We start from the raw sequence: 22,381 nt of genomic DNA on the forward strand, positions 1-22,381 counted from the left end.
AGAAAAACTATTAGATTAGAAGAGTTGCCAGCCCTGTGTTTTAGTCTCTGGACTGCTTTTGCTTCATGATCTACACTAGCTGCTGCATAGGGACCACTGGGCAATTATGTTCTGGATGGGAGCTATCTAGCCCAGGAAGGATTACTGGAGGGACACCCGCCAAATCTTGTGCACAGTGAGCCGGTTCTCAGGGTAGCAGAGTCTTCTGTGCAAATCTCACTCTCCCGACACTGGTTCTTTGAGACCAGCCTTTATCAAAGCCAGAAGGCATCTCTGATTCACTCTCCTCTCTGGGGCCTGACGTGCAGGAATCAGAGGCTCAACTTGACACATACATGAAATACGAGCCCTTCAGACACTTGATGTGCCAAAAGCATTTTTTAGAAAGGCCCAAATGCTCATGCGTCAGACTGTGTGTGCGCGGGGAGGTGGGGGGGGGTGGCGTGTCAAAAACCACCTCTCCTGACAGGCAGGTTGTTCTCTATTTATCAGTAAGAGGGCCTGTAAAATCCTCCTGGGAAGCATCAGGTGCCCTTTGGGACAAGGCTGCAGCTGTGCTGGGCCCCTGGTCCAAGCCAGCAGAGCAAGTCCAATGTTATTTGAAGAGGTGGAGGACCCTGCTCCACATGAACTCTGCTTTGCCAGATTAAGCTTGAACGAGTCAGAAAACTGTCCTTCATTGATGTCATGCATGGAAAAAGCTTCCCAGGGTCTGGCTGGTGTAACTGTGGGGCAACCCTGTCTCTTTTAGTTTAAGGAAGGCTTAGACCATGGCATGTTATCTGGGGGAGGAGGTGTGAGGAACAGCGGTAGCGGCAACTGGAAGGGACAGCGCGAAGCCGGCAGCGAGTGCATCCTGTCGGCGTGGGGAGGGTGGCACGGGGAGAGGCTGAGAACGGAGAGGGAGGAATGAGATCCATGGTCTTTAAAGGAAAAACAATAGGAAACTAGGTTTGAAAATAGAAAGATTAAGCTGGAGCGGGTGGGAGAGACAAGAAAAGTAGGTGAAGAAAGAAGAGGGGGAAAGGCAGAGAGGCAGTGGAGAAGACAGAAAGTGACACAGAAAGGGGGTGGAGAAAAAGAGAGGAAGAGAGAGAAGAACCATATTAAAGGAATAAAACCAAGCAACTGAGAAGAACGAGGAGTCTAACTCAACTACAGAAAGGAAAAGTGCTAAAGCAAAGAAAGGAGGCAGAAGGCAAGATACTGGAAATCAGGTAAGTAACCATGAGGGGGAAATAACAGAACTGCAGAACCATCGATGGCAGATCTGTTACACTCAAGGGGAAAACAGCGTGAGGGGAGAGAAGGACTTGGCGAGGCAGGAAAAGAATGATGGCCAAAAATAACTTAAGAAATTTACTTTTTCTTTCAATTTGTCTCCAAAACATTCCCGCTAGTAACAAGACGGGCTTGGGACATTATACAAATTAAACTCTTTTTGCCACAGTCAGCTACAGAAATGACGAGGAAGCCTCCCTGCAATGAACATGGATACCGACAGATTTCAATGTACAGGAAAGCAGGATAAGAGCCCCAAGTATCCTCAGACAGAATAATGTGCAAATTGCAGTTTCTGTCAGATCCCATTTCAGCATGTTGTCAGGCTGCTCTGGGGAGGGTGGTGAAGGGAACTCTTACCTATGAGAGGCTCTCAGGGTATAAACACTTTATCAAGTGTCTGCGTGAACCGCCTATATTCCGAAGCGCACAGGATGGTTTCAAAATATTGCAGTTTCTTTTCCTTGAGAGTATTGCATCCTGGCTGGTCTGTGACATGGAGCCTGGGAATGTAACTCAAATGTAGAGAAGTGCCTTGCTCATAACTCCCAGTCACCCGTACTGGGGGAATGCCTTTCTTCTCCATCCCAACACTGCCTAGGGCAGCCTCAGCAGAGGCACGCAGACCTAGAGGGACAAACGCCCTCTCCCACTAGCAGCTGCTGCTTCTTTTTATTTGCCTTCCTAACTTTTTTCCCCTTTTTGTACGTGGAATAATTATTCAATTACATTTCCATAATTTAATAATTCTAGCATTGCCACCACATGTTGCAAAGAATAGCCCAGCTTGAAAACACAGTACCCCTATACATCCACCTGGAAAGAAGCAATGACAATGAGTGTGAAGGTTGACTGCTAATTGCCACCTCTGATCTGTGGTGACTCCTTTGATTTCCTAAAGGGTCATTTTACTGGCCATTTGTCATGTCTAATGAGCTTTGTGACTCTCTGATTTTAACCGCTCAGGTAAACTGAGGCAGCGCCTCTGTCCCTGAAGTACCATAAAAACCATCAGAGGATCATATAAGTAGCATTTCTGGACAAACCTCAGCTAAAAAAAGTCACAGGCTGAAGGAGCCTTAATTGTTGAACTCTTCCTTCATGCTAATAAACCCATCAAAATACCTTGGTGAAGTAGTATGTGTGAGAGTTTTTCCCTACTGCTGCCTATGTGATCCTCTCTTTAAGGCTAAAGAACTTACTGTATGTAATATATGTGTGCATATGTGTGTGAAGCTAGGAGTGGGTTAAACTGTTACTCAGAAGCCTCGCAGTATTCAGTATTTGCACCAGAAGCCAAACAATGCTACATTTGCTGGTCTTTTCAAAATCTACTCTGAGAAGAGCGCAGATTTCTAACTTTCTCCCCCTTTCCTTGGGAGCAGAACAGTAGTTCAGGAGAATTCCTGAGGCTTCAGGGTTTAAAATACTCATCAGGCTCCGGTCGCTTGGGAACTATGTTAAGTATTCCTGCTACTATAACTATTTGGGGTTGTTGGTTTTTTCCACTCAACAGTATATATTATCACAATATTTTAGTATTTTGGGCTTTCACATGAAAAATGTAAACCTTGCCAGAAAATACAGAACTTCATACCCTAGCCTCTCTTCTCTTTTTGACCTTCAGACAGATTTCACACATTCTGCACGTTTGCCCTTGTTTTCTGACTTATCTCGCAGCATTGAAAATAGATGAGAAGGAATGAGTAATTCAGCACTATACCATGTCATTAGGGAGCAGATTTCAGAGACTGCTCCACACCTCAGGTGCTGTTGTATGAGGCACGAGGACAGAGGCTTAAAATTAGAAATAGTTCCCAGGAGGCACCAGAGAAAATTCAATCTTTGGGCTAAGAATTCATAAAGAGGGGAAAAAAATCGATTTTATGGCTATTGATAAGCAACAGAGAGATCTCTGTGAACAATACTGTAGCATGCCAGCTCTTTCTTGAAACAAATATTCATGCCACACAGTAAGTAATGAGCATAGAGATGCATGCTTCTAAGTATCTCTAGTGTATCTTTAAAGAGGGGTCAGTGGTTTTTAATGTAAGAACTAAGGGGTTTACACTTACATTTCCGTCTTCATTATCTTTGTCATTACGGACATGCCTTGAGAATGGTTGAGAATTTCTATACGAAATTTCTCTCCCTTAGAAGGAGAAAAGCTGACAGATGCCTTGGTCAGGGCACAGGGTCGCTGGCGAAGTGAAGCAGTCCAGCGAGGGTGACTGCTGCAGAGCTCCAGGGTCTTCGGCTGCATTGGATGTCTGGTGAAGAAGGGAGGGAATAGTGGGGTGGGAGACGAAATGCCTCCAGTTTAAAATCAGATAAAGCTATCCAAGGGAACTGGGGTTAATTCTTGCTTCTTACTCCAATTTCCTCTGTCATGATGGGGCAAATTACTTAAGCCACGTTTCTTCACAAATGGCCCTCAGTAGTGTCTCTCATCTTCTGGATGTCTGACTTTTAGATGTGGTCCAACTGGTGGAAGTGATAAACTCTCCCACTCCAGTGTTAGCCAGACAGAGCTCTGCTTTGAACAAACATTATATAGTGCTAAGTACACTGAAAAAAAAAAACAAAACCAAAAAACAGATTAGCAACATCTCCAAACAGCTTCCAAAATTAATGAACATTTTTTAATCTTAATCTCTCAATGCCTTAGTTCCTCAGCTGAAAAGTTGATCTAATACCATCTCCTCACCTCTGAGTGGTAATGAAAATAAGTAAATTAATAATTGTGAAGCAATCAGATACTGTTGTGATGAAAGCCATAGGAAAACCCATGAGGAAACTAATAATTCTGTCTTTAGAACTGGACTTGAATAATGTACAGTAAATGAGGCACAGGCCACCCACTGAACAATGAGGAGAAAACAAAACATTGAATAGCTGCTGTTCAAGAAAGCCCCAGCCAGGCTGGCACAGAATAAGGCAGGCATCCTGTGCAAAGAATGAGGTGACAATATGAGGATGTGGTTAAAGACTCATAGCTGTGAGGCACAGGCACAAAGAGATTGAATTAGATGACTGAGAACAGTAACTCCAGCATTTCCTAACTGCCTCCTGCTGGGTTTTGCAAATTGAATATTGGTTGTTTTTAAGGGGGAGGGGGGGACGTGCATATATATGTACATACATTGAGTATATAAAATAATCCACTCACAAGTTATAGCCAGACTTCACCCTGAATGAGAAATTAAATACTTGAGGCAAGGATACAGCAATGAGGCTGGAGTGTGAAGAGAATCCTATGGATTTTTGGAAAGAAAGAAGAAATGAGATTTGACAAGGTAGTACTAAGTGGGAAGTAGATAGTAACTGAAAATTTCCCCTTTCTAAAGCAGAAAGCATTAGCAGTCTGGGTGCTGTAGAGAGTTAAGTGGTCAAAACTGCCAAAAAGCTGAGGCAAGGCTCTGGGGCGGGGCGGGGGGAGCTTGACTGTAGGAGAGCAACGGGGAAGTGATAGGCAGGGAGACACGGGGGGGAGAGGAGGGAAGAAAGGATGGGAAAAGTCTGAATGAGAGCCCTCTCCTTCCCCCACTACCTCTCCAGTCTGTTTTATTTCAACAGTATAACAAGTTGCATCTCATGCAGTCTATGAACCAGCCTAAAATCACATGGACGGGTTTTTTGCTGCTATATTGGGCCTAGTGTGATGCCTGCCATCACCTCCACGTCTCCTTATACCAGCCTCCTCCACGGGCTAAGCAGTGCTTAAGATCAGTTTCTCTCAGCAGAGCTCAGGAACTGCTTTACTACAGCAGCCCCCGAATTTCTCAGCATGTTTCTGTTTTCCAGAGCTCCCTCTGCCCTGTTTAGCTGTCCTCTCTCCTGTATACAGCACTGCCCAGTTTAGCATCAGCTGCAAATTCATATAGGTTAGCTTCTCCCTGAAAAGGTAAAGAAACTGTAAAGAGCACCAAGCCTGTAATCCTGAACTGGATGCTCTTCATCCTGTTAGTTAAGGAGTAAGCTGAGTAATATCCATTAGCCTCTTTGCAGCATTTACATCAGAGAGACAACTGATGTTTTTTTCTAGCAAAAAGCACATGTGAGCCTTCATTTAGCTTATCCCAAGTCCAGTTTTATTGTATTTGAAGGGCTCTCTAAGGACCCACGTTTCTCTAAGGCACAGAGATAATCCCAAGAGAATTAGAGGGTGTTCCCTGCATGCAAAATGTAAACCTGGATACTGCTATCACATAACTATTTGATGCAGGCTTTTCAAACACAGTGGGACAAATTCATTGCTCAGCTTGACCCATCTGAGTTCAAGGTCTTTTCTGCTCTTGGTCTGCTGCATCTACATCAGGCAGAGCTTGGCCCTAATGTCTGGATATATGAAAGCACAATTTGACCCTGGCCAATGAGGGGAAAAAATAGTATTAGATGGTCTGCATAGATAAATAATAAAAATTCAGCTAACTGGGAGTCTGCAGCTTCCACCATCACTTCAGATGAAAATATTCTACATCATACTGTCATCTGTGCGTGTAACACATTCCTGATGTACACACTTGGAAGTGTTGAGTGATTTCCCTCTGTCTATGTGTCTGTGTGCGTCAGGGTGGGTGTGTGTTCAGGAGGTGACAGGTCATTCAACTCCCTTATCTTCTCACCCGCTCTCTTTTTTGTGAACTCTGAGATTTTCCACATTTGGAGAGGAGGGGAAAAGCATATCTCATGAAGGAATAACAAGCTGTCTGCAACTGCAAGCAGGGCCAGTGGTCTGGATACCAACATGATCCTTCCAGAAATTGCAGTGAACTCAGGAGGAGCAGAGAGATGAGAAACATTGGATGTCTGTCTTCTAGGACAGGAGCTGTTAACACAGAGCTCTGCCTCTCCCATGAGATTTGAGCACTGGAGTCAAAGTCACCCTCCCTGATACTGATTCAGCACAGGACTTTGAACCCAAGACACTAGAAAGGAACCTATGCAAACATGTCAGACTTTTTTTTTTATATATAAAGCATAAAGAAGTAAAAACATACTTAGTCCAGATCCATGCGCAGATCAGAGTTACAAATTTGGCTAAAGAACTGGCTTATTTTAGGGAAGAAGCCAATGTCAGTAAACAGTGAACAAAAAGATACACGCTGAGGTGGGCTTTAGCATCGATCTATGTCGCAAAGCTCTGAAAAGCCTCTGGAATTCAAAGCATTGCACCCATGCTGGACAGTACATTTCTAACTTTATTGATCTTTTAATGTTGTAAGCCACGTGGTCCCAAAATGCTGCTTCTTCCTTTTGGGCACTGACCATGGCTGCAGGCTCTTCCAGCAATAACAAGATGTTCACTTCTTAGAAAAGCACCAAAAAAAAAAAAAAAAAGAGAGAGAGAGAGAGAGCATGCCTCTGATTCTGGCAGGTGTACCTGCTGTAGAAGGGTAGCACGAGAGGGATTTCTTTCAGGTGACCAAGACAGTATTGTCCCAGGGCACAGGAGAGAAGGGCTGTGGTCTGTAGAAGCAGATGTTCTCATGCTATAGAAGCAGCATTGTGTTGCTATCACCAAGTCTAAGAGGACAGAAAAAAGGACACAAGTTTGCAAGTCACAACGCCTGAGCTCTGTCTCCAGGCTGCCACTGACACAGTGACCTTGAACAAGCAGTTTGCCCTTTTTGTACCCCAGTGATCACCATCCGCAAGATAAAGATGACAGCATCTGCACTGCGTGGGATGCTGGGAGGCTGGACTGCTGCTAACGGGGCTGGAGACCCTTAAGTGAAGGTATAGCTGTATAGCAAAGCAGCGTTAACTAACCTCCAGTGCAGAGCTGAAAGTGTCCTTCCGAAGTGTCTACAGGTGTGAGCAGCCAGTTTTGCAGTGCAGGGACCACTCAGCTCTGGCTGCAGCCTGACAGTTGTCAACACAGGGGAAAAGATCTCTGCCCGCATACCCACCACGGTAGCGATCTGTTGTGCCACACGCTGGCCTGGACCTGGTATGAGGTGACACAGCTGGAGGAAGGCAGGCCACAAGCAATTGCTAGGCACTGACCATGCCACAGCTGGCCTGGATGCTCCACTGCACAGGGCTGTCACTTCTCATGTGCCCAGTACCTAAAGGAGGTGGCTGCCTCCCCATTCGGTAGCTCAGAGGGGATGGACTTGTTGCATGGCCTCCACATGCAGCCCCATGCCTGGCGTGCGAGCCTCTTCAAAACATCTTGGGCCCCAGCCTTCCAGTTCATTGGGACATCTGATGAACTATCAGCTACACACATTTGTATCCAATTGAGCAAATCACACACAGAGATTGGGCAAAAATACAATGGCTTTGGCTTGGTTACCTTCCCCCTCCCTGGGAACCACGCTTCCCCCACACAAAGGAGCCTTCCTCAGACAGCCTCTCTGCACTCCCCTGGGACCTGCCAAGGGGAAGAGGTGAGCCCAGCAAGGGAGAGCAGAAACAGTGTTATAATCAGGCTCTCCACTTTATTTTAGAAACATCCTGCAGAGATGGCAACCTCCTGTCACCTTCCTTGTGGGAAAAGTTAGTGTGAGGTGTCAAGCTCAGCTATTTATATCGCTGCTGATAGTCTTGCCTGTCTTCTAAAGAGGGGAAAACTTTCTCTCTAACAACCCCCAGGGAAATAAACTCATATAAAGATGATTGTGCAGGAACAGCCCTCCTGGCTCTCTGGTGTGAATTTCCTAGCTGTGCCTCAAAGCCCCAGCTAGTCTGACCAGAACGAGCGCGCTGGTCGGAGCAAGCAGCAGCAATGCTAAATGCTCGCCTGTCCTTCCGAGTATGCAGCATCATCAAGAGGATGGGCAAAACTGCTCCAAGAGCAACGGACACTTCCCCTCCCGCAGAAAAAGGTAGCGCAAAAAAGGAATGCCGGAGAGCAGCCCGTGGCTGATGAGCCAGCCTGGCGTACTGGCAGGTGCCGTCCCTGCTGGGCTATTTTTATCGTGGAATTTGGCAGTCACAAGGCAGCCTGGAGCTGAGCGGACTCCACGCCTGGCCTGCGGTGTGATATTCAGTTTTCCCCAGCTTTAGTAGCATTCCAGGTGATGATTAAGCCGGGACAGCCACGTTGCTGGGTTTGTGCCAGGCTGTGCTGGTCTTTGTCACATACGCGTTTCCCGGTGCCAAGATCCCATGACTGCGCACAGCTCATTTGTTGATCCAGCAGAAAGCTGTCAGCCAAGAGCACGGCTGGGCAGTGGCACAGCTCAGGACTCTGCATGAATATGCATGACTCCGCTGTCAAGACAGTCTTCTATCAGGTGCTGAGACCCCGCAAAGATACCCAGAGGTGTTTTTCGCTGACTCATGCCAGAGTGAGACAAGATTTGTCCGACTGAGTCCAAACTAGGAATATAAAAGGCCGCAGATGCTCACAAGCTGAGAGGTCAAAGCATGCGAGGACAACAGTAGTCTGGGAATGAGGAAAGGGAACTATACGGAAAATTCCCAAGAATAGTAAAGCTCTGAGGAGAAAGGCTAGGTCAGAGGCAGTCCTGCATAGCCAGGAAAAGCTGTCAGGAGGTGACAACAATCCTTCTTTGCTTGCTGGCAGCAGAGAGCTAGATGCTCTCTTCTGTTGCTCTAGAAGGCCCTTGGTGTGGCATTGCAATATAGCTCGCTAATAACTAAAAAACATCTAAGCCAAAAACACTGCTCTAGGAGGGAAACACCTTCTCTTGGTTTCCAAAACCCTTTCTCCTGTGGCCACCTACCCCCTTGCAGCAGCCACCTCAGCTCTCTGTGGGGCTGTAGCAGGATGATCAGGAGGCATCTTTGGACAGCCCCTCCTTCAAACAGCCTGTGCAGGGGAGCAGCCAGCAGGGAAAGGCAGAGGAAATGGCCCTATTATCTAGCCTAAGCCTCATGGCTGCCAGCCTTGGATCCTTCTGATTTACATCCTCTTGCAAAATTTTGTGCATGTGTGAGGCAGGCAAATTACTGTTTTTCTCACATCCATTAACATTTTTTTATTTCTGGACTCCTCTTGCACTTATGTTTACTTTACTTTGTGTTCTGTACACATTGATTTTTACAATTTGCAGGTGTCTAGGTTTAGTAGCCTTCCCTAGGGAAAACAAGCCATAGTAAAACCCCAAACTACCTGCACATGGTAGAACTGATGGGAAGAGGTGCTCAGTTTGTGATTGCACATGCCCACGGCAGGAAGGAAAACTCAGCCTTGGCACAGCCAGGGAGAACTGTGTTCATTTTTACCCTAACAAGCAAGGTGAATCAAGAAACGGCAGCTGTCAGCTAACAACAGCAGGAGCAATAGGGGCACCTGCAAACAACATAAACTCACCTGGATAAATGAGGACACCCACCATTGTTCATGCTGTCTTGGAAGGAATATTCCACGTGTACAGTTGTGCTACAGCATATTGATGTTGGACGTACCTGTACATTGAACTGTAGGTAGCTGGTTGCCTTGTCTGCACTCTGGGGGAAAAAAAAAAAAATTAAAAAACTCTGATTTCAGTGCAACAGTCTGTAAATATTTCCCATCACTGATTTATCTGCCTGTATTTAATCTCCTGGTGCTCACAGAATGAAGGTATATGCTAATTTCTCCAGAATGCAGTAACTGCACTAAAGGCATTTCAGAAGGTAAGACAGATGCACACATTCACCAGTTTTTACCAGTGCAGACAAGAGGAGTCAGAAAGACTAGCTGATTTTCTGTGTTACTGCTCCTCCAGTTCTGGGCTGGCAGCAGATGAAAGCTTCTGCATATGCCAAGCAGCCGCCAGGATCTATATCAGCACGGTTGCAGCATGCCTGCCAAAGCAGGAAAGAGCCAAAGCCCATCCTTTTCTTCCTGATGTGCCCCTTCTCCCTCCTCACACAGCTTCCGACAGGCGGTGGGGCAGCAAGTGGTCACCTGTCTCCTTAGCTGGGCAATCCTCACCTTTCCGCAGGGCAGCCCTCAGCAGCACCAGGAGTTTGAGGATATAACTTTTGATCTTTGTCCCATCCATCCTTGCAGAAGGACACCACATATAAACAAGTGATGGCATAAATCATCATGTGTGCTGCTACATCAAATTATATCACTCACATATCCAGAGGAGGGGATATTGTTCCCCCAACAAGCGTATCTCTCTGTTCTCCAGCTTTTGCTCACAGGAAATCTACACAATATTGCTGCAGTAAATTTTCAGCTTTTAACAGTGTCTACTCTCCACAGACGTTCTTTGCACAGTAAAAATAATTGGCTCTTAAAGACAAGACAAGGGACAATAAAGAAGGAGAGTTAACAATGTGGTCCCTACGGCTTTGGGATTTACCTTGTCTAGCGCGTTTAATATTTCCTTATGATGATTATTAAGTTTTTCATTTATTTATTAAAAGGATATTTTCAAAAAGAGTGACTGTGGGAAAATATTATCTCCAAGGTAATACTGCACACTTTATAGCACCTAGCCCTGAACTCATGCACAAGGGAGAGCTTTGCAGTGCCCTGGGAAAGTAAGTATGGAGAGTATAACTGGATCAAATGATTGCTCAAGCACTCCCACAGAGCCCCACAAAAGATAGATTAAACTCATCGTTCTCTTTTTATCCATGAGGTTAAGTGACTTGGCCAGAAACAGTCTGTCAGAGTCAGAAACAAAATTGAAGCAGGCTCTCCTACATCTTCACTTTGCAATCTTACTACCAGCTCACCAAACCTTTCCTCTCATCAGACCACCAACCAAACAGCACTTCCCAGGAGCTGCTGGTCCTTGGGAGGCATTTCAAAGGAAGCTTTTTTCTTTCTCTGTGTCATTTGAACTGTGAATTTTGTCTCAGAACTTAAGAAAAGAGGGAGCAAGATTCACTATTTAGATTTTGCAGCAGTTCCCTCTCAGAGAGGCGTGACAGGGTGGCAGCAGATTAGGTTTACAGGACTGGCACAGCTCACCAAAGTCTTGACGCTCACCAAACTCTTGACACTCCCCAAAACATTTGCAACTTCTAAATGAAACACTTGCAACTGGCAACACCGCAAAACCAAAGCAAAACCTATGGGCGAGGGGCAGGTGGGCAACGGAAGGTTTTCTCTGCATTTCTTTCAGTGGTGGTGTCAAACTCAGAAATGAAGCCCAGAGCTGCAAGCACTTCACATTCCAGGTGTCGGTGCAGGTATTACACAAAGGTGACATATGAAAGTGCCAAGACACTGCTCAGACCAAGCTGTAGACTCCAGTCTTATCTCCCAGGGGATCAGCCCATTAAGGATTCCCCAGAGCGCAGTTTGCAGACAGGTGAATGCTGCTTTAACTACACAGTCCACAGACGATGTAATATGCAGACAGCAGTGAAAGGACTTTCTGAACCAAGAATAAATCTGGCTCACCCTCAAAGTTTTGGCAGCCCGTTTAACAGGTCGTAGTTGGGTTATGCAAAAAAGATCACTTTTTGTTTCAGTAGCCGAATAAAAAAAAACCACAACCACCCAACACATTGGTTTCAGTGGATGTGAAACAAAGTTTTCAGCAAACCAGACCTCATTCATTTTTGGTCAAATGAAAACATTTCTTTTGACACAAAACAAATCATTTCAATCCATGCATTCCCAGTTGGGCATTTCCTAACCCTCCTTAGAACCACTCTCTTCTATTTTCTCCCACACAGACTGTGTCCAATTCTCCCTTCAAGACTTCTCACCCCTCCTGGTGAGCAGAAATGGGGGACTGGAGTTTCCTGGGAGAGTTCCTCGAGGAGGTCCACAAACACTCCACAGTGGTGGGGAAAGTCTGGTTGACCGTGCTTTTCATCTTCCGGATGCTGGTGCTGGGTACAGCAGCTGAGTCCTCCTGGGGGGACGAGCAGTCTGACTTCATGTGCGACACCCAGCAGCCTGGCTGTGAGAACGTCTGCTACGACAAGGCTTTCCCCATCTCCCACGTCCGATTTTGGGTCCTCCAGATCATCTTTGTCTCCACCCCATCTCTAGTGTACATGGGCCACGCGATGCACACAGTGCGCATGGAGGAGAAGAGGAAGATGAAGGAGGCAGAAATAGAGGCCCAGGAGATGAAAAACAACGGTGACACATACTACCAGCAGAAGTGCCCCGTGGCAGAGAAGGCTGAACTGTCTTGCTGGGATGAATCAGGAGGCAAAATCATACTCAGGGGCAGCCTGCTGAACACCTACGTCTACAGCATTTTGATTCGTACTGCCATGGAAGTGGCCTTCATTGTGGGACAGTACATCTTGTACGGGATCTTCCTGGAGACCCTATATATCTGCCAGCGGGCACCTTGCCCCCACCCCGTCAACTGCTACGTTTCCCGTCCCACAGAGAAGAACGTGTTCATCGTCTTCATGCTGGCTGTGGCAGTGCTCTCCCTATTCCTCAGTCTGGCCGAGTTGTACCACTTGGGCTGGAAGAAAGCCAAAGAGAGGTGCTCCCGGTCTTACAAACCCAGCCCCAGCACAGCCCCCGGCAGATTGGAGTCCGCCCCGCAAGTAGAAAGGGCCCAGATGTACACTCCTCCACCAGATTTTAACCAGTGCTTGTCAAGTCCCAACGGGAAGTTCATCAGCCCCTTCAGCAACAAGACAGCCTCCCAGCAGAACACCGCCAACTTTGCCACCGAGAGGGTCCATGGCCAGGAGGATGCTGCTGGTGAAGGGCCCTTCATTAAGTCCAGCTACGTGGAGAGTCCAGAGGTGGCCAACGAATGTGCAGCACCCGCCTTCCCTGAGAACTACTTCAATGAGAAACGCCGGTTCAGCAAGACCAGCCGTGCCAGCAGCAAGGCGAGGTCGGATGATTTGTCTGTGTGACCTGTCTCCAGGAGGGATGAGGAGAAGGAGCAGTCTCAGCGCTTAGCAAAACTTCTGCAAAGTGGACTCCAGACTCTTGCCACTAACCTCTCTCTGTTTTAACACCCTCTTGCTCCTTTTCAGTGAACATCATTGTTATATTGCAGACAGCACCTCTCACAGCTTAAGGCAGGGGCAGCCACTGGGAGACACGCACTGAAGAGAGGTACCAGTCTTGAGATGTGAAGCGCTCTGCCATATTTTCATCATGGAACCCACAGGGATTGGAGACTCACCATCCTTAGCCTGGTAGAGCACAGACCAGCAGACTCCTGAGGCTGCCCAGCAGGTATCCACTGCGACACTGTATTCAACAGACTGACTGGACCTCAACCGCCTTGCATCTTCTTTGGTGTCTGTTCAACATTTGCTACATCAGCTTTGCAATTATACTGAGCTGAAGCTTCTCTCACCTGCAGGGAGCAGAAACACACCGGTAGGCTTTCTGAAAGAAAGACTTTCTCATCTGCTTTGTTCTCGCTCTTTCTAATCCTCCCTTTCTCTACCTGAGCCCAGATATTTTATACCAGTTTACCTATACAATAAATCCTACTTGAATTTTTTGACACTGTGTATGTAACTCTTCCCCATAAATAAGGACGTCTGTGGTCCCCCACGCACAGCTGCCTCATGTCTCACGTTGGAATCCCTTCCTCATTCCTAAGTCAGCGCAGCAGACTGGCCCCGGGGATATTGCTTAGATGACCAGTTGATGAAGACTAGGGAATTTTCCCAAGATACTTATGTCATCAATTCTAAGCAAGACATCCATTAACAGAAATAGAGACTATCCTGTGAGAACAGATATCTTACCAGTAAAAAAGAGGAATTATCATGTGGAAACAAGGTGGTTTTCCCCCTTTTTAAACTCATCTTTCAAGCAACTTGAATGCTGCTGAAAGGGTGCTGCCAGCTGCCAACTTGAGAGAAAAACACCCTCTGTTTATCTGCAGAAGAGGTACGGCCTGTGTCTTCTCCTCACTAACCTAACAAAACACTTCAGCATCTTTTGCAAGGAGCAAGAGTCCTCTCCAGATCCTGTGCATCATTCAGCTCTTGGCTGCTCTCTCAAGTCTGCCAGCCAGTGCAAGCCAAGATATTTGTCCCCGCAGCAAGTCCCTGTTCTGCCATCAGGTCATCTTCATCTCCACTCCGTCCCTAGCGCATATGGTGTAAGAAACCACCCATGGACCAGCTCTTTCCACCACTGTAGGCTCTCAGAGCAGCCACTGGGGCCCAACACTGCACAGTGAGTCTGGTGGGTGAGGTCTGTAGGCAGCTCCCACTCCAGATATGTTTTCTCAGTGCAGAGCTGACGTCCCTCTTTTAAAGAGATTTGCTAAACAGAGCTAAGCTGCACCCCGTTGTTTACCCTGCACTGCCCTTTCAGACATGGGCCACAGCTTCCCAACACTGGACTGCGCAAGAGAATGGCCGGGGACCAGCTTATGAGGGGACTGAGCCATTCCCTCTCAGGGCCACTGAAAGGGACTGTGAATCCTTGCTCCTGATACGTAGTTAGCTTTGGTACAGTTCCCCGTACATATACATACATATTCACACACAGAGGGGGGAAACCATTTTTTTGTTTGTAAGGTGTTTTATATGTGTATTTTTTAATCCTGAAAAGACCTGCGTGCTCTCCTTAACATGAGATTTTTAGTCAATCGTGCCTAGATTTCTCCTAATAAAATTCTAACTCCATCTCTCGTTGTTGATGTTTCTTCTCTCACGTGGCTGAGAATGAGCTGCTAGCATTGATCAGGCTGCCCGCCAGCCTCTGCTGCTCAGAGATCACAAAAATTCCCATCGCCCAGAGTGGCAGGGATGAGGGGAGGGCTCGGCCAGGGGGATAAATAATAAACATTGGGAAATGATTGATTGACTGGCTAACAGAAACCCCCTCCAGCTCCCCTGCCTGCCACTGCATTACCAAGGAAGACTGGGAAGAGCTGGCCAGAGAGCAGAGCTTCCATCCTCTTGCAATGGAAACGCTCCCTCCTTGCATCCCCTAGCACACCTCTGCACCCAGAGGGGCCACCTGCGACTTGAGGCCAACTCAGCAGGAAAAAGGTAGCAAAACCTGTCCCCTGAGCATCTGATTGCTTGTCTGTGCAGTAACAGGGCCCTGAAAGGCTTTTTAAGAGGCAAGGTCTTGAGAGACATTGAGAATCCACTGCTAACCATCTCTGCAGAGAGTTCCTGTGGGTACTCAGCTCTCTTAGGATGTAGCTGCCCAGCCCAAAGAAAACCCTTTCTTCCCCCAGCTGATGCCTTTCCTCCGAACTTCATCCCTTGCTCCCACTTTTCAACTTTCACAGGCTCCCTCCTTCTGACCTTGGATCTCCCTGTCCACCCAAAGGAAGTGCCCTTCCTTCCTTTCTCCACACAATCTCCCATCCCATGGGACTCTGCAGGCTGGGAAGCTGGAGACCAGTAAAGTACTGGATCCCAGCAAGGACCTGAGAGGGGGCATAAAGAATGAAACCGGAATTCAATGAGGACACCGGGACAAGGACCCTTAGCTGTGTTAGAAACTGCAGGGACCCTTTAAGATTAAAGGAGCCTTGGTTCGGGGTTTTTCAGCCCAGAAAGGAGGATGCCACCTGAGCACCCACAGCCACACAATGCAGCAAGGAGGCACGATTAGTCCTGCAGGCCTGGGTTTTTTCACTGGCATGTGCACAGCCCTGAGCATGCCTGTCCCCTAGGGTGTCACCTTGCTGGAAGAGATACACAATGAGTAAGTCAGGACCACTCCCCTTGGAAAACTTGGCTATTGAGTGATATTACTGTTTCATAAGGCCACTCAAGCACTAACCCAGGCCTTGTTTAATAAACTATTCTTGGTTTATAACAAGCGATAGCCCAAACTTCTAAAACTCTGAGCTACAGTCTCGGCCAGAGAGCAAGGTATGGCCGAAAAATGAGGATAAGGGTCTCCTCTATACCATTTCAGACCGCTATGATCCAAGCATGTTCACAGGTGGTGTTTTGGTGATCTTTGAGACCACAGGAGTACAACCATCCCAGCTCTCTGTCTCCCAGCCTAGAGAATACACGTATCAAAGCAGATAATCTCCCTCTGCCACTCATTTCTTAATGCCTCCCTGGTTCTGTCTTCTAGGTGTAAGAAGTGGGGAATATTTGATGGATAGATGTTTGCACTGGCTGACAGACCATAAACTTGCGATTCTTGGAATCCCGCTGTCAAGGCCGGCCAGGCTATCACACCACGATAAGAGCACATTTACTTCAGCCAGCAAGCAGAGAGGCTGGCCTGTCATTTCAGACAGATTTTGTATTTATTGCTTTGTACCAGATGGATGGATGGACAATCTTATAGTTGTGACCTAAATCAACATTATATATTGAATTCAGCCCTTGGATAGGCACTCAATCTTTAAATGGCAGCATTACAAAGACAATGCTGGGGGCGGGGGAGGGGGGAAGAAAATGTGAGAGCTTTTCATTCTGTTCTTGTCCCTCTTTTCTCCAGAGTCTTACCTGCTGGGGTCCACCCAGCCTCTCAAAACTGCGAATTCTCCAGCGACAGCTGGAACTGACATTTAACAGAAATACCATCCCCAGTCGTCTCCTTGGTCAGCACATCTCAAACCATTTCAGCATCGCCTCCTCTAACTGGTGTCTGAAGGACCCAGAAGTCAGTTCTGATCTACAGCCTTGTGCTGATCAGCTGCTGAGCCTAAGATAGGAGAACAGGGAAACGTGTGTTTCAACAAGCTCTTAAAACAGAAATACTTAATCCTATAAAAGGAAAAGCTATATTTAAAAATACATAGAATGCCAAAACTAACAAAGTAATGAATCGAGACAAGGTCATGCCTGTAAGTCCCTCTCTCCAGACAGCACAGTGGGACAGCTGAGCAGGCGAAGAGACAAATGAGGGAGAAATTGAGAGAGATACTTAAAAGTAATGGCTGATCTAGAGCACATGGGTCAAGCAAGTCATTTCCTCTTTCAGAATATGTGAGCAAGGCAATACTCAAGCAAACTCAAAGCCGATAACATTTCAAACTGTTAAAAGGGAACAGGTAAAAAGATGCCAGACTACACAATCTCCCCTCAAACACTTTTCCACGAAACATCACTGAGGCCAAAGAATTAGGAAGATCCAAAACCCAAAGAATAAAAGCACCGTGTGTTCCTAGGAATGAGAACGTGCTTGACTGGACTGCAAATGGCCAAAGTACGAAGAATGCAGAAATTCACAATTCAAAAAGTCAGCGTAGCGTAGCAGAGAGCCTGACCCGCAGCAAAAGGCAAGCGCTGCTGACTGCCAGCATCAGCAGGAGCTGTGGAGGAGCAGCTCTCCTGCCAACGTTGCTGCCGCTGCCTCCCGGCAAGCCTGGGACTAACACAGGCACGAGGGGAACTGCTGTCCCCAGGGGAGCCCCCTCTGTCGCTGCTCCCTTGGGAGGCTCTCAGCAACAATGCAGTCTGGCCAAAAGGATGCCCAGGGTCATCATGAGCCTGGGCTCAGCAGGCCCTAACTGCCCCAAGGGATTTTGGCACCTCCTCCCAGCAGGGGTTACAGGAGGGGATCCTGTACAGGGCTGATGCCAGTTTTTGCACACATTTGTGAATAAAGCGCAACATTTCGGTGACTAGGTTACCAGCTGCAGCAGAGGTGCGGATGGACTGAGAATGAGGATGCAGCTTCTTAAGATACACTTTTTAGCGGGAAAAACTGTGACTTTGAAGTGCAAAATTAATAGCTTTGCTTTTGCCTTAAGTGTTCATTGCTTATATGGTCTAGATGATTAAAGATCTTTCTGGGGACCACAGGAATTGTAATACCACATATATATACACAACATTGTCATGAAAATGTGATGACAGAAAAGAAAGAGGATCAAATGAGCTTATAACACTCACTCTAGCCAAATAATGCAGAAATGCTTCATTTTTCCTCCAGTGAACATTGGCTTACATTTTTTAAAATGAATTTGCTGAGACCGCATTCACATACCACCACTGGTTTCCCACAGACATTTGAGCAATTGAGTTTGATGGGCAACAGAGTTCTCAGAAAGTGAATGTCAGTCATGGAAACTAAATTTTAAATTCATATGGGCCAATATCCACCCCAGAGGCAGCTGTGTGTTCCTCCAGCCATCGGGAAGCACAAACAATATTGCATAACCAATCCTGCCAATCACAAACCAAACAACGCACCTCCGCCAGAGAGTACGTTCAATAAATACACACCAAAAGATGTTTTAAAGACAGTTATGCATTAGATCAGTAATAGCAAACATCTGAGAGAAGCATGATGTACTGGCTGGTAGAAATGGTGGTTACTTCAAAATGCATTTTTAGGTCCCTTCCGCTAGTCCCTAGGCATTGCCTGAGACATGGCTGGGAATCCTCGATGCCCATGCAGAAATCCCACAGAAGGATGGATATGGATAAGGGCCGCAGAAGACGCTGCTTTCTCAGCTGCTCACGAAGTTCCCATGGAAAGGTTCGAGTCCCTCAGCAGCTTCTCCACGTGAATGCTTTTCACCATTTTGTGCCCCCGCACAGAGGGTTTCGTCACCCCCTCGCAAGCCCCTACACTTCCCAAGCACAAATGTAGCAAAAGCACCGTGAAAGCACTACGGCGCCGGCACAAAACACACTCCCCTCTCCTCTAACGCAGTTTGCCGCGCCAGGCTTCGTAGCCTACATATTAATGCAAAATCACCCGTCTCTGGATGAATAAAAGCAATCATACTGCGTTTGCTGGCAAAAATTATTCCCCCAGAGCAAGCCAGGAAGGAAAACTCAGAAAAGCTGCAATATTTACATACTCCTTTAAAATTATTTCTGGACCGAGGCCTGTAGGACTGCTACATTAAGCTACTTTCCTCTCTCGAGGTGGCTACATCTTATTAGCGGATTAGGCACTTTTTTTCTTTTTTCATTTCTGTATTACAAACTCCGTTTGGCTGGCCCATGACAAGGTCCTGCAAGGCAACAGCCCTGCTGCAGCGTTTGCAGGAGCAAGACCAAGTCCCCTGAAGACCATTGTTATTTTTTGAGAGGACATCTCCATCTCTTGGGGCTGGATCACAGCAGGAAGGTGCTCAGGGATTACTCAGAGCTGCGTTTTGTGACTCACTATTCATATGCAGGAGCTCCTCTTTATTGTAAGGTTAATTTAGACTGGAAGGGGTAAGACAGATGGGGCCAAGCTAGAGATCAAAATGAACTGTTAGGGACCCACAAGAGAGTTAAATTTTCTTGTTCGTGTTGAACAAGAATCTAACCTTAAAAAGGCATGTCAGCAATGGTCAGCTATATGACAATATAAAGAAAGCAAAAGACACATCGAGCGATTTTTCTAGAAACTGGATAAGGGCTGGTAGGGGGCATGACATTTTTAACGGCAGCCCCAGCAAAACTCAACACTCTCATATTCAGCTACACACAAGGTTTCACTAGAAATCATGTTAGCCACCAGCTCCTACCCTTAAAAGGAATCAGATTAGCAGGGAGAAGCAAGCCTGAGGTCAGAAACTTGCTGCTATTTGTTTGGGTTTGTTTTTTAAGTAAATGCCGTGCCAGCTCTTTAGCCTGGGAACAAAGTTTGAGGTTGAAAAGTGTTCCTGACAGAACCAGTTTGATGGGTGCCAGGCTACGGGCAAGACGTTTCAGAAACAAGTGCCTAAAATTAGCCATTGCTAAATCACATAGTCCAATGAAGCCGTGTTCAGTTCCCACCTTGCTTTTGTTCCACTTCAGCCCAGATTCAAGAAAGCACTTTGGTACACATGTATAGCAGAAATTGCCATCACCTTCGCTGCATAATATGAACTGTCAACCCAAAAGCACATGTAGTTTGTAACTGGTATTCCATTGAAAAAAATGGGCTTTTTTTCAATTCATTTTCCCCTTACAGATCATGAGAATTCTTTTCTCACCTTTTTTTCCCCCTGACATTAGGCTTTGGATTATTTTTTTCCCTCCTCTGTGGTCTTGTATTTTCTTAGGGTACAATCATACTTTCCTCTCCATATTTCCAGTTTCTCCAGATTCCTTTTGTCTCTGGCATTTCCAGAGAAATGCCAAATTTGAGGACTTTCTGAAAAGTTCATTAAAGTGCCCAACTCTACATCAACAATAAAGACATTCACTAAACGAAAGAGAATTCAGAAGAATCTTCACTGATTCCCAGTGGGTATCTCTGACCACACAAGCACATCACAGCTCCCAGCAGGGCGAGGAATCTGAGAGCTTGAAGAGATCCTCAGAAGCACACACACTGAGGTGCCTTAGCCCTTTTCCTCTCCCACTGCGTACCTGGGGTAAGGTGAACAGCCGCTTCCTATGGTGCAAATAGCCTACAGCTTTTCAAAGTGCTCCTCCCCACAAGTCAAATCAGGGCTGCCACCACCCCTATGTGTATTTCTAAGCAAGAAGCAAGGCTGCGGTGCACATAGAGACATGCATCACATCACAGCATCACACATCCATACCATCTCAGACCCACAAACACAAATACGGCCAGGCATGGCTGCACCGTACTTGCACGCAATGCCAGCTCCAACGTTAACCCCAGCACCTCTGCACCATAGACTGGCCTGCAGTGGGAGTCTACAGCTTGCTCTATTTCACTTACCAAGACAAAGTTAAGAAGCATTTTAATCTTGATACGCAAGTACTTGCAATAGGGACAACATTTCTGACAACCGATTGCTCTTCTAACAGAAGCACTCTTATAATGAGGACTATTATTTTAATTAACAATTGGAAAGCACAGTCTAGGGATGAGGTAATTTCTAATTATTGCAATGGGGTTTAAAAAGGTATGCACTGGTACCAAGAGAAGTTACTGACCCCACTGGAAATTATTGGTTAAGGTCTCTCCCCTACGCTAAGCAGACAGTCAGACCAGTCACCCCAGCATTAAAATCTACAAATGTGTGAAAAATTCACTGCGGTCAATATACTGCAGTTCATAATGATTATTTTTTGTCCACAGTGCTGCTGTTTGTTTCAATCCATTTCGCAATATTCATTAGCTCCCCACTTCAAATTAGGGTAATTGAGAGTAAGAGAACATGTAATAAATTTTTTTACTGAGGGAGACATGCCCCATTCCCTTCTCTGATTCATTTGTTGACTCTGTTGATTTGCAGTCATGTCTTACCAGGAATCTTTCTTCAGAAATGCCAAATGCGTCATGCAAAACGTTGTGCTGTCCTTTTCTTACGATCTCACTATCACTAAAGATTTTAAATCATACGTTTCTCTTCCCATTTATTCTACTATCTTACAAGGGAAGGATATTAAACTCCAATGCCAAGACTGTTTTGCCTCTGACCCTTCTTCATGGCTGAAACCACAGATACTAAAGCCCTAGAAAAACTCATGTGTGTCAACAATCCTTAAAATAAATACTAAAAAACAGTCTTACGACAAAACCAATGTTAACCATACCATTGTCTGGGATACCTCAAATTCTTCCTCTCAAGGAATCTCAGTCGCTCGCATTAAATGATCCCAATTGAGACGTGAGAACTGGCAGCAGCGTAAATACCCACAGAGCACTGGCTGGTACAGCTGACAGCCAGATGGGATCAGAACGGCAACAAAAGATAACACTGAGTCTGGACAAGCAGCTCAGGCACCGGCCTGAAACTTTGGAGAGTGCCCTCAGGTTCCTACTCCAGCAAGTTTTGTGTCTGACAACAGGCAAGTCACCCGAGCCCTTCTTTGCCTAAAATTCCCATCTGGAAAATGAATATAGTGGCCCTTGCCTCCTGCTAAGGAGGTGCTGAGATCCTATGGGAATGCAATGCCCTGAGATAGACAAGAGATGGACAGGGGAACCAGAACAAAAAAAACTTTGTGTCCAAAGGAAAATCAGTTGCAAAGGAAGACAAAACAGAATAAAACAGTTTAAACTCTGTGTCTGGAGCTACAGGAAAACACAGATACGGCACTCTGTGTGTACCCATGCAACATGCACAAAAGCAACACAGGACTATTTCCATTTTGTAACAGCAGTGTTTTTGTAACCATGAGGGTCCAGAGCTTTCAGACAAGACCTGAAGGAAAGGTCATATCTGTCATTCAAACAGCTACTAATATAGTTTGAAAAACAGCTGAGCTCTTGCATACACAGAGCTCCTGCATGTACTTTGCTACCTCACAGCCTTTCCGGTGAGGCAGGGAATAAGTGTTACTCCCATCTGCCAAAAGACAATCTGAGTTTGAATGGCCTACTGAACACTGCATGTGAAATCACACTGACTTTGATTCAGCTCAGGTTCCCAATGCTCCCTCC

General features: G+C 46.3%; 1 protein-coding gene across 1 annotated transcript; it reads left to right on the forward strand.

Annotated features, from left to right (window-relative positions):
- Positions 1-1,072: 1,072 nt before the first annotated feature.
- On the forward strand, positions 1,073-13,248 carry GJA5 (gap junction protein alpha 5). Its single transcript, XM_050898977.1, has 2 exons — positions 1,073-1,217; positions 11,884-13,248. Exon 2 carries the CDS (start codon positions 11,935-11,937, stop codon positions 13,042-13,044), a length of 1,110 nt encoding a protein of 369 aa, XP_050754934.1. The 5' UTR covers positions 1,073-1,217; positions 11,884-11,934; the 3' UTR covers positions 13,045-13,248.
- Positions 13,249-22,381: the final 9,133 nt, after the last annotated feature.

This window comes from Gymnogyps californianus, chromosome 1 (genome assembly GCF_018139145.2).
Source record: "Gymnogyps californianus isolate 813 chromosome 1, ASM1813914v2, whole genome shotgun sequence".
Classification (NCBI taxonomy): Eukaryota; Metazoa; Chordata; class Aves; order Accipitriformes; family Cathartidae; genus Gymnogyps; species Gymnogyps californianus.

Excerpts from the sequence above, each read along its gene's own strand:
- GJA5 (XM_050898977.1), top strand. The coding sequence starts at position 11,935 with ATGGGGGACTGGAGTTTCCTGGGAGAGTTCCTCGAGGAGGTCCACAAA.